This window comes from Netta rufina (assembly GCF_964035555.1).
Source record: "Netta rufina genome assembly, chromosome: 7".
Classification (NCBI taxonomy): domain Eukaryota; kingdom Metazoa; phylum Chordata; class Aves; order Anseriformes; family Anatidae; genus Netta; species Netta rufina.
The window spans coordinates 1,932,319-1,950,461 of NC_140130.1; the positions used below are offsets into that span (position 1 = coordinate 1,932,319).

The 18,143-nt window shown below is 40.8% G+C and overlaps 1 protein-coding gene across 2 annotated transcripts in view; it reads right to left on the bottom strand.

Annotated features, from left to right (window-relative positions):
* ANK3 (ankyrin 3) overlaps positions 1 to 18,143 on the bottom strand; it is a gene marked incomplete at its 5' end in the record, with an annotated part of 292,518 nt that overhangs the window by 61,753 nt on the left and 212,622 nt on the right. For both annotated transcript variants that reach the window (XM_084290405.1, XM_084290404.1), the window contains 5 exons: positions 422 to 528; positions 6,079 to 6,181; positions 9,126 to 9,249; positions 16,176 to 16,238; positions 16,434 to 16,506. In XM_084290405.1, coding sequence (XP_084146531.1) covers positions 422 to 528; positions 6,079 to 6,181; positions 9,126 to 9,249; positions 16,176 to 16,238; positions 16,434 to 16,506 — 470 coding nt within the window. The remainder of the gene's footprint in view (positions 1 to 421; positions 529 to 6,078; positions 6,182 to 9,125; positions 9,250 to 16,175; positions 16,239 to 16,433; positions 16,507 to 18,143) is intronic.

The window sequence follows — 18,143 nt, forward strand, 5'->3', positions numbered from 1 at the left end:
AAATAAGACGTTAGAGCCCCCTATTTTTTCATGTATTGAAGAACAGAAAGCATAACATTCTATCTCTGATTTCGTATTTCAAATAATTTAATACAATTCAAACAAAATGACCTTGTGACACTTAAAAGCAAAGCATAAGCAACAGAAAAAGCAAAACAAGACTACTAAAGAGAAGCCTGTAGGATTACAATCTTTTTGGCATTCAGAAAATTAAGTGCAGAAGCAAGCTTTTGGTTTGATATGCAAAAATTTAGCCTGACTCCAGTTATTAAGCACCCTCATTGAAGTCAGTACAAATTTTGCCACTGGCTTCAACCAGAGCAGGAATAGGCATGTTATCAGCCATTACAGCAGGCTGTATTCTTCGGCTAACAATACATTTCCACATTTAAAGATAAAGGAAATCTGTTAAGCGACCTACCCAGAATGGATGGGACTTGAAACAAGGTTAACATTGTCCAAGGTGTCTGCAGCCCAGCTGTAGTGTCTGAGAGAATCAGAATCAAACTCCCTTTGAAACGTCAGGTGCTTTAAAAAAAGAAACACAACATTGAAATTTAAAATTAAGATGTAAAATGTTTGTCTTAAATATAAGCTTGTTAATATAATTCCATTAAAACTCAATCTGTCCCCTTTCCACATAACAGTGCTGACATCCCAGCTGTTAAATTACCAGAAATCCCATAACAGAAATTTGGATTCCACAGAGAAATTAATCTTCCACATCTTTATACTTTCAAACCTTCTTTTTGTCTGCTTTTGCCACTTCCTTCAGTTACAAGTATGTCTCTCTCCAATCTTTATTTACATGTGAAAAGGTAGAGAAGACTATTACGATTTGTACTGCAATCATACACCATACAGACAGGCAGCATAACATTCCCGCAAAGAAAATGCCATTGGACCGACCCTTTAAAAGCAGAGCTTAGATCTGTACAATCACCACCATGGACACTGTTCTGGAGTGCCGCTGTCCCTACTCACCTATATAAAAATAGTTTTAACCCTGTGGAGCACTGGCACAGCTGTGCTATAAATAAACTGCCCCATCTGACAGACATCAAGGCACAATTTGTTTCTGACTGTTCCCTGTGGACACATGCACGCACATGCAGGCATGTTGTGTCCCACCAGGTCTCATGCTATACATCCTCTTATCTGTAAAGCAAAGCCATTCTAGCCAAATATATAAGGTTTTCCCCCTAGAAAATCAAACAGATTACATCTGTAGATACTGTACGACCGTATTTCCAGGGTAATATGAAAGCTTCTGAACCTTTTAAGCACCATGAGAAGTTACATCAATAAGACTAAGTCAAGATACTGTCATGCACAGACCATCTTCAGCCAAGACAGCGTTAAAAAATGTCCATGCTTCCTCTAGGCAGGTTATTTCTTGCTCACAGGTAAATGCATCTAGAGAGCAGTTAGCTGCTTTTTTCCTCATATACTGTGAAGATGAAAACCTCGTGGGCTGTTTTCAAATTAATTACCATTCCACTCAAACCTGAGCCAAATGTGCTCTTCTACACAAGGAAGTTTTATAACTTCCACCTTTTATTTTTTATTTTTTAATTATACTGTACTTTGTTATTTGCTGGCATGCAAAGGTACTGTAAATGAACTATTTGAAATGGAAATATCAGCATTAGGAGTAAATCTCAGAAAGCCAGTCATAAACATATGAAAATACTTCTGTTCAGAAGCTTCCACAAGACAAGCAAGCAGACAGTGCTCTGGTGTTGGCCAGAGCATGCAACCTTCCTACATTATTCTGGGCTTCCAGAAAATTTCTCTTTAAACATTCCTTGCAATTCAAATGAGCATCTCAGGTTTACTTCCGAAACCCATCAATATTATCATATTTCCTGCCCATCAGTAGTACTAGCTGCAGGGTACAACTTTGCTTTGTCGTACGTAGCCCACATTTTTTTGATACCTCCTTCTTTTGCTACTTTAACTCTTTTATGGGGATCTTCCATCAGTCTTCGTGCTGTAAGATAGGTACCGAGGCCTGATGGTACGAGCACAAATAGTAACAGGCAAACACTGCTAAAGTATGGCATACGCTAAATACTGAAATACACCAAGAAACATAAAAGATAAAATGAACGCCATTAAAAACAATGGTAATTAAACAATGGCAGTGGATTTAATTAGCACTGCTTTGAAAAATATATCATAATTTAGTCTACTGAAGACAGTTGTGTTATTTTCAGTAAAACACTGGGGATTCTTCCACATTTTTGAAGAGCCTGCAGTTTCAGCAGGAAAGCCACAACTGTGGATTTCTGCTATTGCAAGTGATTTAACTCCGTAAGAGCTCACATGGACTGCGTGATTGCTTTTGACACCAAACAGCTGGTATCAGAGTTCAAAAATTTAGATTAAAAAATACATTTATTCCATTGCCGACTGATGAACTTTATCATCCAAAACAGGACAACACATAAATTTTGTAATAAATGCATAAAAAAGGAGGTCAACAAAATGTAGAGTTTGTCATTCAAACAGCTGCTGAGCCATCAGAGTGTCACTCTGATGACACTCTGTGCTAGATAGAGATGCTGCTACATCCACACAAGTTGCCCTAAGTTTACTTCCATGTATGCTTAGGGTTCCTTGCTCTATTCCTACACTGTCTGTGTATGAGGTGACTTTTTTTTTTTTTTTTGGATGCATTCCTTTCTGACGAAGTGCATTCAAACAGATTTTTTGGACATATTTACAGCCAGCAAAAGCACAAAACCTGCAGCCAATAATTTTGGCAGAGAAACAGGCTAGTAAAAGCTAATGGCTGAACAAATGAATCTTACACACAGCACACATCTGTTGATCTCATTTTGTCGATCTGCTGAGGTGTTGGATTTTCCAGGCAGGCAAAGAAATCTTCCTGTGCAAGCTGCAATACGAGCAGTCCAGGAGATGGTACATCATCCCTGACACCAAATCGTAGGATTGATCCTGCGTTTGGTCAGGTCGCAGCATTCCCTACCTGGGCTGAGGGAGATTAAACATGCATTGCTACAGGGTGTGGCGCTGTCAGATGCAAATGCATGTATGAAAATACTGACAGTTCTGCTGGCAAGAATCCCGCTGGTTGCATAACTGAATATCCAGGCTGTGTAATGCCAGAGTTCAGCAAACGGAAGAATTTACGCTTCCTCCCAGATGAGTTTAGCCAGACAGAAGATTCAGCAAGCTGCTATGCAATGGACAGTCTGAATCATCCTGCCTTTGGCTCTTGTAAATTATCCCACAGAGAAAAGTCGCTTGGATTTGGTCTGAGTTACTGCATCCATAGTAACGCACTTGGACACAGGAATTTTAACTTTGCTCTACTCTGGTTATGAGGCACAGTATGGCCTGGGCTCAGCCATCCCTGTTGAATAGGTCACCTAAAGCACTAAATGCAAACAAGAGGGAATGTCTTGACTTCTCAGGCAATTATTAGAAAATCCTCTCAAACACCCAACATGTAAGCAGCCAGGTTCAGCCAAGAATAGTTTCAAGTCTTCCTCGTTTGACTCTTTTTAGACTTCCAAGTCTCTCAGTGATCTTGGGAAGAAGTGACCATGGGATCTTCTGATTCCACCTAAGAGGCCAACAGCTGCCGTATCTCTTTTATATACTTCTGTGATAAAATTAATTCCCTTTACTCTGAGACTGCTGCTGCTGTAATGAAGTCCAGACAATTACGAGGATTACAAAGGAAGAGAAACCGAATATGCAGACAGGCAATGGCTCACTACTTCTTCAGAGTTGTCCAGTGCCCCAAAACACAGCCTTAACAACTATCAGCTTCCAGATGGTCTCTCAGGATATTGGTTCTGAGTCATCATGATCTTTGTTCCTATGACTTCCATGGCTGGAACACTGGAATTTTTTTTTCCCTCACTTTCTCCTGTCACAGCACAGATTATCTGGAAGCCCAGTGATGTAGATGAGGGATGTAGAGGCAGGGGTATTCTCCTTTGCCCAGATGTACTCCTCCTGCTTCAGCCAAAGCCCCATAAAGCTTACCACATCCCTTTGGCACATGTTTGGGCTGGGCTGAAGAAAATTCCAGAGGACAGATGCATCTTTTTGCCAGGACTTTAAGTCTTGCAAAAGCCACGGCATTTTTTTTTTCTCATGAAGGTAATTCTTTGTTTCACTGTTGTTTGTTTTCAGGGAATTTGTGGTTTTACTAACGTCTCAAGACAGCCCTGAACTAGAACAGACGTTGTTCCTGCTATTACCTTCATCATTCCTACTCTGTTCCTGGATATGAGAAACTTGAAGTTTGTCTAGAACATTAAGATTAAAATAACATTTAGAATTAGACTGTCAGCCAGGCTTCCAGCCTGGCTTCATTTTGCATGACAAATTTGGATCAGAGCTGAACTGCAATAATTGCACAATCATTGCTGGATGAAAACTAGAATTACAAAAATATGAAGACTATAAATGCAACGAAAACAGTCTGAATTCTACTGCTCAGCATTAACACTAGGTTTTCATATCTGTTGCTTTTTAGCTGAAGAGGAACCACTGAAAGGCATTCTCCAAAAAGCACAGAGATCCATAACCACTCACACAGAACATTAAGTTCACTCTAACGTAGAGCTCCTGTATATGATGTGGCGTCACTGCAACTCCATGTACAGATAAATCATTCTTAATTTTTAAGAGTTATTTTGTAACACAAAGCAGGTTAACAGTACACATTACAAACAAACAATGTTCTACGGAGTTATTTAGTGCAGTGCTTGTCACTTATGAAATGTAACCAGGCTGCTAAATCAATGCCATCTACTTTGATGGTAATCACAAAAATGACCAGAACCATTAAATAATACAATATGTTCTCAGGCGGGAGGGCCTTCCTTTCCTCTGTTACATCCATCATATCAAGAAGATTTAATGAAGGCTTAGGAGAAGTAACTGTCAAAACAACATTAGGTTCTCAGCTTCAAAATATCATTTTTTTAGCTGGCTGTTCCCAGGTTATTGGAGGTTTAAAGCATTTCATTTGAAAGTAGCAACCTATTAATAATAAGTTTAATTGCTAGAGAATCCAATTTATGCCATTCTCAGAATGTTAATAAAACTGTGTGCAAAAGCTGTAGTAAAACTGGATAATTTGCACTACACTGGAACTTATGAATTAATACAACTAAGGCTTAAAATGCTAGAGTCTGACCCTGTGGACCCTTTTCCCCATGACAGCATCCTCTGAGATCAATAAACCCCTACGCAGAAATACTTGCCGCTGCTGAAAGGTACCTCTGTGTAAAGGGCAGCAGAAAACCTGTTTCATTAAAATCCACCTTAAGCTCCTCCAGGATGTAACAGTTCCACTTCAGAATCCTTTAACTCATAAGTAAAGACTTTCTGGAGAATTTTTATCTAGCATCCTAGCAGACCTCTGGCTTGTATGATCTAGAAACTCAAGCAATTCTCTCAAGTCTACCAAACACTGAAGAACTCACAAAATAAAGCATACAGCACCCTATCACCTCCAGCATTAGCTTTTAGAAATACTTTCCCATGCTATAATCAGGTCAAAAGATTCTGCTTTTGTTGTATTAGTCATTGCACAAATGTTTGGAAGATACATAAACTGGTTAGTGCATAAAAGCTTCATCTTCACAAGGCCAATTTTTTCCCGAGAGTGGAAAAACAAGAACAGCAGTTGGAGTCCATTCTACTTGGACAGAATGGGCAGACATAATCCATGGTCTATACAGTGCAGACAAAAGTTGTTTAATGTAAAATATGTTGTTCTCAGCTTATCAAAGCACTCTAAAGATGCATGTAACATTAAGCTCACGAGTACTCCCAATAACTTGAATGCACAGTCCTACATTTAGAAACATAACTGGTCCCTTGTAGACTTTTGGTTTGGGAACACATCATCCTGTCTCTTGCAGGATCAAAACCACAATGTGGTAAACCCATGATTTGTTTCTTTCAGCTCTCCTCTTCTTTTTCAGTGAGTAGTGACAGTTGCTGCACGCATGGCTGAGGACTACAGACTGTCATTCCTTATAAATAAGGAGCACAAACACCTGGTGCCAGAGAGGCAGCACATACCTGATCCTTTGCCGGTACCAGCAGCTCTTCGATCATCATGCTGTCTCGGGCATAAGAGCTTCTGTTCAGCGTGTAGGACCTATCCGAACTGAAGGAGCGGAGGCTGTTGTATTTACCATTTATCATAGAAAGTGCAGGTGACAATGAGATGAACAAAAAATAAAAATAAAAAATTAATACATGCAACTTCCAGGGATAGCATAAGATGGCAAAATATACATAATATATGAAATAAATACAAGGGAAAAATGGAATAAGTAGTATTTGACTCTATTGCAATATCTCCTTCCCTATAAATATACATAAGCAAAATCACAACAGATGTTTACTGCTTTGGCAGCAATGCTGTGTCTTTAGAATAAATCCACAAAAGTGTATTTGAGTATTTAGATGAACTTTGATAAATGTCTGCGTGTCCTAATCCTGCAAGGAGACCCATGAGGGCAGGTCCTAGGGGACCTGAGGGTAGGTTACAGTGACTGCCCATACGGCTCTGATCGCTGCGTCAGGTTAAACTATGAGCAAGTTTTACGTGGCGGTGTTCTCTCTTTGTGGCTGAACCACTCCTGACTTTGTCATAAACAGCCTAGTTACTCACTTGAGAAAAAAAAGGATAAGAGTTTTGAAAAAAATGAAGAAAGAAAATAGATTTGCTTCTTAATGATTAAATGCAAATGCCAATGCTTTGGAGATTATTTTGTGCATGTTAGACTATTCAAAAATTAAGAATGATCTCTCTGAATGTGCTGCGATTAAATCAACGTAGGAGTGTGTTACACTTAACCCTGGAAGATACATAATGGTATGTGCTAAAAACATGCTGCAGGCCTAGACATGCTTGCTACGTGACAAAAAATAAAGTAGTAAAAAACGTGAATTAATAAGAAGCAACATCCAACAACATATTAACACTTTTGAACTAGCAACACTGTTCAGACTCAGAACTCTACAACTTGTTTCATGCACTTTGTAGTTGTTAGTATAACTTTTCTAGTCCCTTCGCACACGTTCCTCCTTGTGCTGGAAGCAGAACTAGGATCTTTATTACATACTGTAGACATATGTTAAGCAAACTCTTACATGACAAAGGGTATAAAGAAATCAAGTTACATTTGTTAGAACAACAAAGGGATATTCTCTAACACTGAGCAATCTCCCCCCACCCTCCACTCAAAAATAAAAGCATGTCACTTTCTAATGCTGAATAAAATGAAGATGAGCAATGGCAGCAGCGGAAGGATGTAACACGATGCCATGCCTTCTTACCTGACTTTTGGACTAAAGCAATTTACAGTGGAAAAGAAACAGGAGAAATAGAAAGCAAAGAATCAGACGGGAAAAGCAAGATGTTATGGCTGGATGGCTAATATATTTAATGTGTTTATTTCTTAATGTTACACTCAGAATCAGCAGTAAGATACGTTCCCGGAAAACTTTTTGCTATGTAAAAAACACTGTATTTGTCTCCTCTGAGCATAACATATGTGCAATGTAAAAAATGAGTTACGCAGCAACAAATAGTAATGGCGCTGCTAAAATCAGAAGCATGGGAATATTAGGTTTCTCTCAAATAAACAAATAATATGAAGTTGAACCCTCAAATCTACGTAGCAGTGAAATTCTGCTCTCCCACTTGCAGAATTAGAATTTAGGCCAGTGCAGGAAGAGCAGTGTGATGTGGGTAAGGTGTCCTGTAAACCAGAGTGCCCAGCTCTGTACAGACTTCACACTCTCCACCATTGCTGCAGTACTTCAGAACTGAGCCCATGGGTTAGGGCTGTGTGTGATGACCTTGTTCATGCCAGCTCGTGTTTAAAAGCAGCACGCCAACTTTGCTAATTAACTTTACAGAGATGTAAGCTTCTCCCTTCAGATCTCTTCTGCTGATTTTCTAGCTAAGACTGTTTAAAAGCATTTTGGCATTCCTTGCCAATGTATTATCACATAAATACTTATTAACGTACCTAAAAATTGTAAGTGAAGCAAAACATGGCTGGGCTATTAAAAGGAGCAAATGTGCACTGCATGCTTGCATTTCTAATGCAACCATAACAAACAAGATTGAAGAGCAGACATCTAAGCTTTACCTTATGGGAGTTGCCATTCACTGTTAGACAATGAACTCACTTTTTGAAACAGATCTTTAAACTACAGTGTAGGAAAAAGACCTCGGGGCTCCAGCTTATGAGGTTTAATTATTAGCTTCAGTACAATCCAACTGTCAGTAAACACATTGCAAATCCACAACTATGGAGGTAATCTCTACTCATACAGTTTTATTTGTTTTGAGCAATGCACAGTGCAGGCTTTAGCAAGATTCAAAGAAGAAATCTAAAATGTTGATCTAAAAACATGAATTTAAGTCAACAGTAGTCAGATGTTATATTAAGTCTACAATATTTTATTGGGCTTACAGAAACTCTAGCTTGTTTGCTGCAACATGCAGAGTATTTCCTGTCAAATGAAACCTTACTACAAATTTAGGGCATGCCTATTTTTTTAATATATTTTTTTTAATTTTGGGAACAATTTCTTTAATATTGATTATCTCTGTTTACTTACTCGCTGTCACCTTTAAAGAAACAAAAGCAGTAAAATAGCAAAATGATTTCATTCAGTTTTTCTGGCATTTACATTCCTTAGCTAAATGAATTTATTACAGAATATTCAGACATGAGTATCAAATTGACAGTTGGTAGTGAAAGGAAACCTGGCTGTTCTTGATCAGTTTCTAGACCAGTTGCAAACTCACAGGAAAGACATGCCTTAGAGACGGATCAGAACATCAGCAGATACCAGAAAAAATGAAGTTCCTTTTCTGTATCATTGCCATAAGAAGCTGACATGAATAAAGATTATGAAATAAAACAGCAATGAACATATGCATTAAACGCGTAGTATTATCGTAACACACAAATACACCCCCTCTACTTAGTTTCAGAATCTCCAGTTTTGTATGACTCCAGTTTTGTATGAAAGAGCACTCTTGATTTGCAAGAGCTTGTAACTGTGGTGACACACAAACACAGAACCACCAAATACAATACCTGGCGGAGCGGGCTCCCAGGCTAAAGCCCATGTATCCTTCAGCGGGCAAAGAATCGTCTCCCAACTCTTTTAGATCCTGGGGTCCAAGATATTTATCCGTATCACCTGTCATTGCATCCTCACCTGCCAGAAGAAAAGCCAAGCTGAAATCAGAAGCTACATGTATCGTAAATGTTTGTGTGCTTAGTAATTCTCAACGCCCTTCTCTGCTTGCCAACAAGTAATCAATCCCGTCAACCCCACTTTCCCTAAGGCTCTTTCCATGCAGACCGTCAATTACGCACCCTCTGAGCAGGCCTGAGAAAATAATTTTATTGGGGGCATATGTAAAAGGCAAGTCTGCACACTGACATAAAGCCAATAAAGCTATATGAGGGTTGACTTTTGCCCAATCGTTTGAGTGAGCTAAGAGGTTCTTCTGTACTTTGAACCATTACACTCACTCTTGCTTTGCTTACCAAGAAGCCTGAGCTGATGAATTACGTTGGGTCTCTCTGAATGCTAAAGGAAACAAGCTCTGAGGCACAGCCTGCTTGCCCATCAGTACTGAAAAGTGCAGGACGCTTGAACAGACACTGACTAATACAAGAGGCCTGCCCTCCACCTTTGATATTTCTCAATAACTGTTGCAAGTTTCAATGTAAGACGGTTTTTGTTTTCGTTTTTTCCTAAATGCAGTGCTCTTCACGCCCTGACTGGTTTTATCCAGGTAAGACAAGCGCTTTATCAAGGCTCTGGACTTCACAGCCAGCTGGGGGGCAAGGGGCTAGGGCATGGCTCCTGCATATCACCCGCGGGGAGCAGAACAAAGCCGTGCCCCAGACAAGCACTCCTTGTTCGGCAGCATCTGGCAGCCCAAATTCACCAAAGTGACACTGTTCGCAGAGCTCAGACCGTCAGACACGTTTGATACACGGACATCAGCTGAGAAGTAGAAGATCAGCGTGTTAGAGAAAAGGATAGGGAAGTTAAGTCTTGGGGGAGGAGGGCAGATGTCGCAAAGGGTTAACGGAGCAGTTGGCGCTGGCTGGGAGCATTTGCATACCATTACATCATGCAAAACCTACATTCCTGCATTGACAGAGCAAGTCCAAAATATGCCTTATGCAGCCGAAGGAGCTTTTTTTCCCTGTTCCCTCTACAATGCAGAGCAGAGAGCTCCCTGTAAGCTCATTACTTGCCCACGCTCACGCTCTCCTCCTTTGTTGTGAGTATCCTTTAGGCGGGTAAGAGTTGCACAACAGAGAAGTTTACCAGCGGACTCGCAAAGGTAAGCGACTCTGCACGCCCGGCTCCGCTTCCAGCTTTCATTCAAGGAGTTTCGGCTGGTTTCCATTCACTTAACTCAGGAAACCACAGGCGAGCTCTGGTTTTAAACTAACAATCAATTCTAAAAATACCCGTTCGGCTACTGCTCTGCAAACGGCAAACAAACGACAATTTCTCCTCCAACCCAGCAACAACGATTATTTTAAGTAACACTTTAAAAGCTAAAATAGTTTATAATATACCGCAATGCATTGGAAGAAAACAAAAAGCAAAAAACAAACATAAACAGAAACATTACATAGAAAGTTAAACTTTAAAACGTCTTACTGTTTTGGAAAGCCATTTTCACCAGCCTGGTGAAGACTTTTTCCCTGATGTTTCCAAGAATTCCTATTAGTCCTATTAGTCCTTAAAGCAGTGATTTAAAGTTAATCTCCAGACCAGCACAAGCAAACTAATCCCTGTGGGTCATATTCGCTTCCCACACAACAACCCAGATCTTCTTAACATCTTGATCTCTTCGCGTGTGTTTTAGGCCATGTGCATCTTTGTCCTCGCAACTCGGATCAAAGTTCTTTTCAAATATGAAACAAAATGCAAAGTAATGACTACGGTTTAAAAAAAAAAAAAAATAAAAAAATCCCTGTTTAATCACTCTGCAGACATCCCTTTAAAGCTCCTGCTGATTGGATTACAGCCTCCCTTGGCAAGCCTCCGGCCCGGTGACATAGGCGCAGGCTCCCGGGTTATTTGTATGGAAATGGGGGTGCTGTGAGGGTGCAGCTCCAACGTAACCCGAGAGCGGGGCTGGGCTGCGGGAGGGCGCCGCGCTCACACCGCCCCTCAGCGCCCGGCCCGGCCCCGGGCCCAGGCCTCCAGGAGGAGGCGGCGAGGCCGAGAGCGGCTCCGAGCCGAGCGGGGAAGCTCCTGCCCTCGCCGCAGGTGAGGCGAGCGCCGTGGCGCTGGCAGGCGCTGAGGTTTTTGCTCCGGAGTGGCGCCGGTTCGCGGTGAGGTGGGAGCGGTGCCACGGCTCCTCCGCCGGCTGCTGCCGAGCTGCTGGAGAGGTGCTGGCTTCAAAGGGAGCTGCACCTAGGAGTGGTGATTTCAAAGAGTGCCCCGCGTTGCTTTGGGATCGTGGGAGGCTCCGGCTGAACGGGCGGTGCGCGTTGCTGCAGCCCCGCGCTGCTTCATCCTGCGCCTCCCCGGGCAGGAGTGCTGCTGTCTCACAGCCGTCCCACCAAAAGGCGAAGACAAAATGCCTCTCGGACACAAAGTGCACAGAAATGCCCCAAAAGTGAGGCCCCGATGAAAAATGACAAGAAAATTGCCTCACTTTTTTTTGCAATTGCCATCCTTCTGTTTTCCTTCAGCGTACATTCGGTGTTGCAGAAAGATGCTCTTGCACACCATGGGCAAGCACCACCTGGCAGCTGTAGGAAACCACTCAGTCCATGGAAAAATGGCAGCAGCAGGTCACAGCAAAGGTCCGTCTGCTCAAGAATATCCCTGCTCTCACAGCAGCCCCACTTCACAGAAGAATGCGAGAACATGAAACAGCGTCAAGTCCTCCAGGACATTTTCTAGCTGGCAGTGATTTGAACACATTTTCTGAACCCAGAAGTTGGTATAGTCACAAAAGGCTATTTTTTTTTTTTTTCCCTTTTTTTAGTTCTTTCAGTTACATTCTGAACTCGCATCAGCTTCTTGCATTCCCCGTACCAAGGATGTGTGCCAGGAGTCCCAGGACGTAAGCAGCCGTGGCACGGAGCGCAGCCCTTCTCACCTGCATCTTGCTGCTCTCACTGGTGCATCCTGTTCTTGGACTTCTGGGGAGGCAGCAAGCAGCCCATGCCCTGCTCACTTTGCCACCCACTATTTCATATGTTCTGGCCTATCCCTCGTTTAGATTTTCTTCTGTGATAGACAAACCTACTCTGTTTACTTCTTTTCTTCCCTAGCAGCTTTTCCCTATCTCTGATCACCTTTGTCACCTTTTCCCACACTTTCCCCATTTTTCTGATCCATCAGAGCCTGCCTCATACAGCTGGGAACTGCAAAACCACAGGGTAGGTGCTCTTTTTAGAGGCCGGTGAGAAATACAGGCTCTCTGGCAGCAGGAGCGAAGGGATCGTGTGGCTTGGGAAAAGTCCCAAACAAAATTTAATCATAGCCTGGGATCCGAATGGACATTTGACACTGGCTTTGCTAAAGAACTCTGAAGCTTTCGCCACTCCCTCCTCACGGCCTGTCAGGAGCTGCCTGATGGCAGAAGAGGTACAGCCACAGGGCAGAGCGGGATGCTTCTAGCTGTAGCCAAGGTTTTGGTTTCACACAAGGATGAAGAAAAGCCAGTACCAAACCACTGAAACTTTTATTAATCTGTAAAAGTTTATGGAGACAGTCTCAGAAAACCGAGCATAAAAATGTAACAAATCCATCCCTCCTAAAACCAGTAACAGACTTTAAGGCATGAGGACGTCCTGACCTGTTTGAAAGGAGCTCATTTCTGGGATCCCAGCACCTATTCAGGGATCAGGCAGTGTGTCCTCATGTCCTCCTAGGACATCTGCCTAATCTGCCAGAGACTGATTAGCATGATACTTACTCTTACCAAGAGAGAGGAATATCCATTAAATGGGTTTAAAACACTGTCCTTATTTACACCAAAATAAAGTTACCTACTAAAGACCAAATTTAGAAAAAAAAAAAAGAAGAACTAATTGTATTTCAATGACTATCTAAATTCTCAACATCTAAACTACTGCTGGTTTTTGCTGTGTTTTTGTTTGTTCCTTCTTTACTGCTCACATAGTTTCACCCCTCTTTGTATCAACTTCCTTTGCCTCTGGAACAGGGGACTGCTGTGACAGAGCTCACTGCCGCTCTGTGGCTGTCACAGCAGGGCTCCAACATCCACCACCAAAGCTCTTGCACCCTCTTAGAGGGACACTCTGAGGCTGAGCATCCAGCTCTAGAAGAGGAGGCTCCCTGGGGGCCTCCCACAGAAGGCTCCCGGTGTGCTGATGCCCCCCTGGCTCCCCCCAGCCACAGGGAGTGCTGCTGGCAGCTGCACAGCGGGTGGGGTGCAAGCTCCATCTGGAGATGTTGAGAGGAAAGACCTGGTTCTGGCAGCCTCAGACTTCACATTTGTAAGATCTGAAATCTCTTCAGAAACAACAGCAGAGCACTTGTTCAGCATGCAGTGGAAAAAGAAGTGTTCTATATTCACATACAAACTTTCTGCTATGTAAGGACATGAGCTTTCATTTCTTCCCACACAATCGTGTTGAAATCTTTCAGAAAAAAAAAAAAAAAAAGCCATTTCTGTTTTGTGGTGGAGCAGTTTCCCAGCACCTAACCTCATTTAGGTGTAATTACCAGAATAGTCTAGGAAAAGGAAGGAAGGTGTCCCCTCTAATCTAGTCTGACTCCTAACTAAATTGTCCTCTGCAGGGAAGAGAGGGAATTTCTGTGTAAATACTTATTTAGCAGACATAGTAAGAAACAAACAGAAGGAAATAGTTTCCTGACACCTGTCTCCAAACTCTTAAGAATACCTCCCAAGCCTTCAATTCCTCTTACAAGAGAAACCTTGAGGTTTGTGGCATATTGAGAAATCACCGAACAAGTTTCTCATTTAACAATTTAGCTGGTGAATGCTCATCGTGAGGGCATGAATGTTCAGTGAGGGAGAGTTCAGGTTTGGGATGTAAATTTGTGCCTTTCTCACTTGGGAATTCATTCCTCAGGTCCTGGCTTTGTCAGAGTGTGTTACCACCTTGAACACACTTGTTTCAACTAGCTTAAGTGTCTGCTTTGTGAATAAATGCCCTATCAGCACTGGGGAGCTGTGGGGAAATGCATCAGTGTGTTATCTTCTGCCGCACAAGGCAGAAGAGAGAGCCAGGCCAGCGGGTACTATCTCAAAGCCTGTAATTCACTGCCTGCCTTGCACACTGGAATGCTTCAGCATGGTTTAATAAAATACCTATTATTCAATTTGAGAGCTCCTGTTCAGCATTAGGCTTTGAGAACGACCTTTTACATATAAACCAGTCTCTTAGGTCCCCTAGTAACAACACACTTGCAGAACACAGTCTTCAGGTCAGGAATTGATTATATTACCCATAGTTATATGTATATATATATATATATGTATGTGGTTTTGTTGTTGTTGTTGTATTTATTTTTTTGTTTGTCAAATTGAGAGCTAGTGACTACAAAAATCTCCCACAAATCTCCCACACCCCTTCAGCCTTTGCATTTGGCCATAAGAAGTGATCCCATGTATTAAAAACAGGTTTTACATCTTCATATCTAATATTCTGATTCCACACGGGCATTTCTCATCTGCACCATGGGCTGAGGCTACAGTTGCTGCTCAATTAACTAACTTCAGTGTTCTGGTCAGTTAAAGCAATACATTATTCTGAGCAGTGCAATAGCTTAGAAGAGTTATTTGGAAAACACAGGTGCATGGTAAGAACATGATCTATTTGAGAACACAGCAATATGAACACAGTGATGAGCAGAAAACAAAACAGAAGCCTCAATGCATGAATTAAACAAAAGCTGCACACAATGAGCTTAGCTAACAGCTTTTACACCTTGTTGCTTAAGCATTACAAACATTATAAATAAACGTATCGCTAGGCACGAAGGCTAACGGAAGTGCCACAAGTAAATTGGACCCGGTCACTTCTTTACCTACTACAGAAGAAAAAAATGCAGCTCTGATGCTAGTGACCAGCAACACAGACAAAAAGCCTTCAGGACACTGTCCTTCTCTTCATCAACTCAAGACCTTCCTGCTTCCATATGTGACCTGGGAACCTAATCCCACTGTGGCCTCTGGAAACCTGCAGTTCCCAGTGAGGCTCACGCAGACTCCTGCGCATCCGCACCACAGAAGGCTGGACCTAGCAGGGGCTGTTGGTGGAAGGGAGGGAAGCAGCTGCCAAATGTGTTTTAGATTCCTAGGGACCACTGAAGTCACACCAAGCCACCAGCACCAAGGATCGAGCTGGGATGTGCAGGTTGCTAGTGCCAATAGCACAGAAATCCTATTTAGAGGAACCAAAATCATAAGGTTTTATTACCCTGCTCACAGATTTCACGCCACTTTGCAGAATGATACAGCTGAAATCTCAGCTAAAAAGTTCTACCTTACTTCCTACAAAAAACTTGCTAAATTCAATGCAGCATCCTCTTTACTCAACACAGAAGTAATCTGATGTGGTTTTACTGAATATGACAACTCAAATACAATTTTCTTTGTTTTAAAGCCTAAAAATACTTCTTTCCAGACTAAGGGTTGACTATCAATGCAAATCAATCATTCCACAGCTGAACACATGGCAGAATTTAAAAAAATAACACAAAAAAAAAAAAAAAAAAAAAAAAAAACAAAAAAACTCATTCCTCTGTCTTCACTTTCACTATCAGCTATTTCTTCCAAAATATTTTGATATTTGATTCTTTTGCCTGGTATTTAATTTTTTAGTTGCAATAATATAACTTTTCTCCACAGAAGCAGCAGCAAAAGGACTATTCCGGGAGAGTGGAGGTAATTTGATTTAAAAACCGGGAGTAAGACACTCAGAAAATTAGAGGATTATCAGCAACAGGTCAAAGAATTTTTGAAAGCATTCTTAATTGTGAAGTAGAAATTGTTAGTGGGATAACAAGAAAATTATCTGAAAGGATTAATTTCCAGTCAGAGCAAATCAGAGGAAGAGGTTTAAGTTAAGTAACACTGCAATACAAAAATGCACAAATACCTTCTTCAACATCTGACAAATATTCAGCATCACTGAGTATTTCAGGGGCATTGGCTTTACGAACTGCATGATTTAAATAAACAAAATAATTAAATAAAAGCATAGACTATCAATGAGTCAAAAAACAATGTAAAACAATGAATGTGCAGATACCATATCCAACTCATACAGTTTTTGTTTGCTTTTAAACAAATACTTCCAAAAACAACAGACAGAAAAGTGACAAGTTTTTGGTTTTGTTTTTTAATTTTCAAATACCTTCATCATCAGACATATCGAGAACTTCATTCATCGTTTCGGGTACATTCATTTTGTGCTTTTCTGTAACAGTCTGTCAAAGGAAAAAAAAAACATTTCAGAGCTCACTAAATTTTTCTTAACATTGTAGTTATTTCAAAAAATTAAACACAAGGTAGGATGCGTTTTCATCTGCAGTTAGCAAGACGAGATTTTATTTTTTTAAAGCTTTTTATTCCCTTGCTTTTCATAGGTAAACTACAAATTAAAAAAAAAAAAAAAAAGACTCCATTGAAATAATACAGAAATATGCAATATTGTATTTATATAAGTCAAGGGTTTTTATAAGAACCCTCTAAAAAGTCATCTAAATTTAAAGCAAGAATGCATTGTCTATATTTCAACTATAATGTTATTCATTCTGAGGGACCTATTTCATCTTTTTCATTGGGATAGCAATCTTTTAGGTTGGGAAAGACCCTTAAGATCATCAAGTACCAACTATGCTGTAATTTGGGAGCAGGGTTGTTCCATGTGAAGATTTTCAGAGGTGCCTCATCAGTAATTGTGTGTTTTTTCCCCACAATGAGAACAATTGTAACCACATACAGGCTAAATGATTCCCCTTAAGGAATTTGTGCATGAAAGACATTCAGAAGTGGTTGGTTTTAATCCTGATGTTTATGTTGATTCAGACTCAAAAACCAATATAAAAAAATTAGAAGCAGAGAAAAAGATATTCTGAATGCCTGAACTCTGTTCCTAGAATACCCATGCATCCCACAAAGTACACAACCATGCACACTTTACTCTCCAGCTGGGGCAGAGTGCAACAAGCACTTTGGTAAAGTTTTAGATCATTCAGGAGACACTGCAGAGTTCACATTCAAGTAGTGGCATTCAAAAAATTAAGCAAAACAGCTTCATCTTTGTTTATATTTCTAAACCGCCATCACTTCTCATCCTTCATATACAAATAAGAAATCATTTATAAGTTGAGGACAAAACACCTTTTCTATCTTCATTTATTTTAAAATATTTCAGGTTTTCTGTAGCCTCATAATTACTTGTGGCAGTTCATGTTTCTTGGGCTACTGCCATCACTTGAAACAGCAGAAGAGCGCCTGCATGCTCAAACATCACAAAACTTATAAAAAGCCTCACAGTACTTAATTTTGTTGGAATTACTTGCACAGCTTTTTAACATGTTGCTGTTAAACGGGTAAAATCACAGGACTTTTTTCAGGCACTACTGGATTTTTATTGGCGTTTGAATGTAAGTCAGAGTAAACTAGCTATGCTCATCCCTGGTTTCACTGAACTTACCTTTTGGAGTTGTTTAGCCACATTACCCCAGAAATACCCTCAATAGTTTCAAATCAGATTTCATGATTAGACTTCCAAAGTCTGCCAATCACACACTGACTGATAAGCAGCATATTTTGGTTTTCATGCAAATGTTTCTGGGCCTGAGAGCAGACATTCACAGGTATTAGTACAGGCCCTTCAGCTTCTAACATTGCTTCTAAAACAATCCACAGCTTGATCTACCACCTTTTTACTCTTCTACATCTACGGAACATAATAAATGATGTCGTTTTTGTGGCACAAACTCACATAGCTTATTAGTTATGCAAATTAAGAATGACCTTATGATATTGGGAGTTTTTAGCATAACAACATGGTTTTAATTCTCTTGCAGCTATCTAGTTGTGTCCAAGGCAATCATTC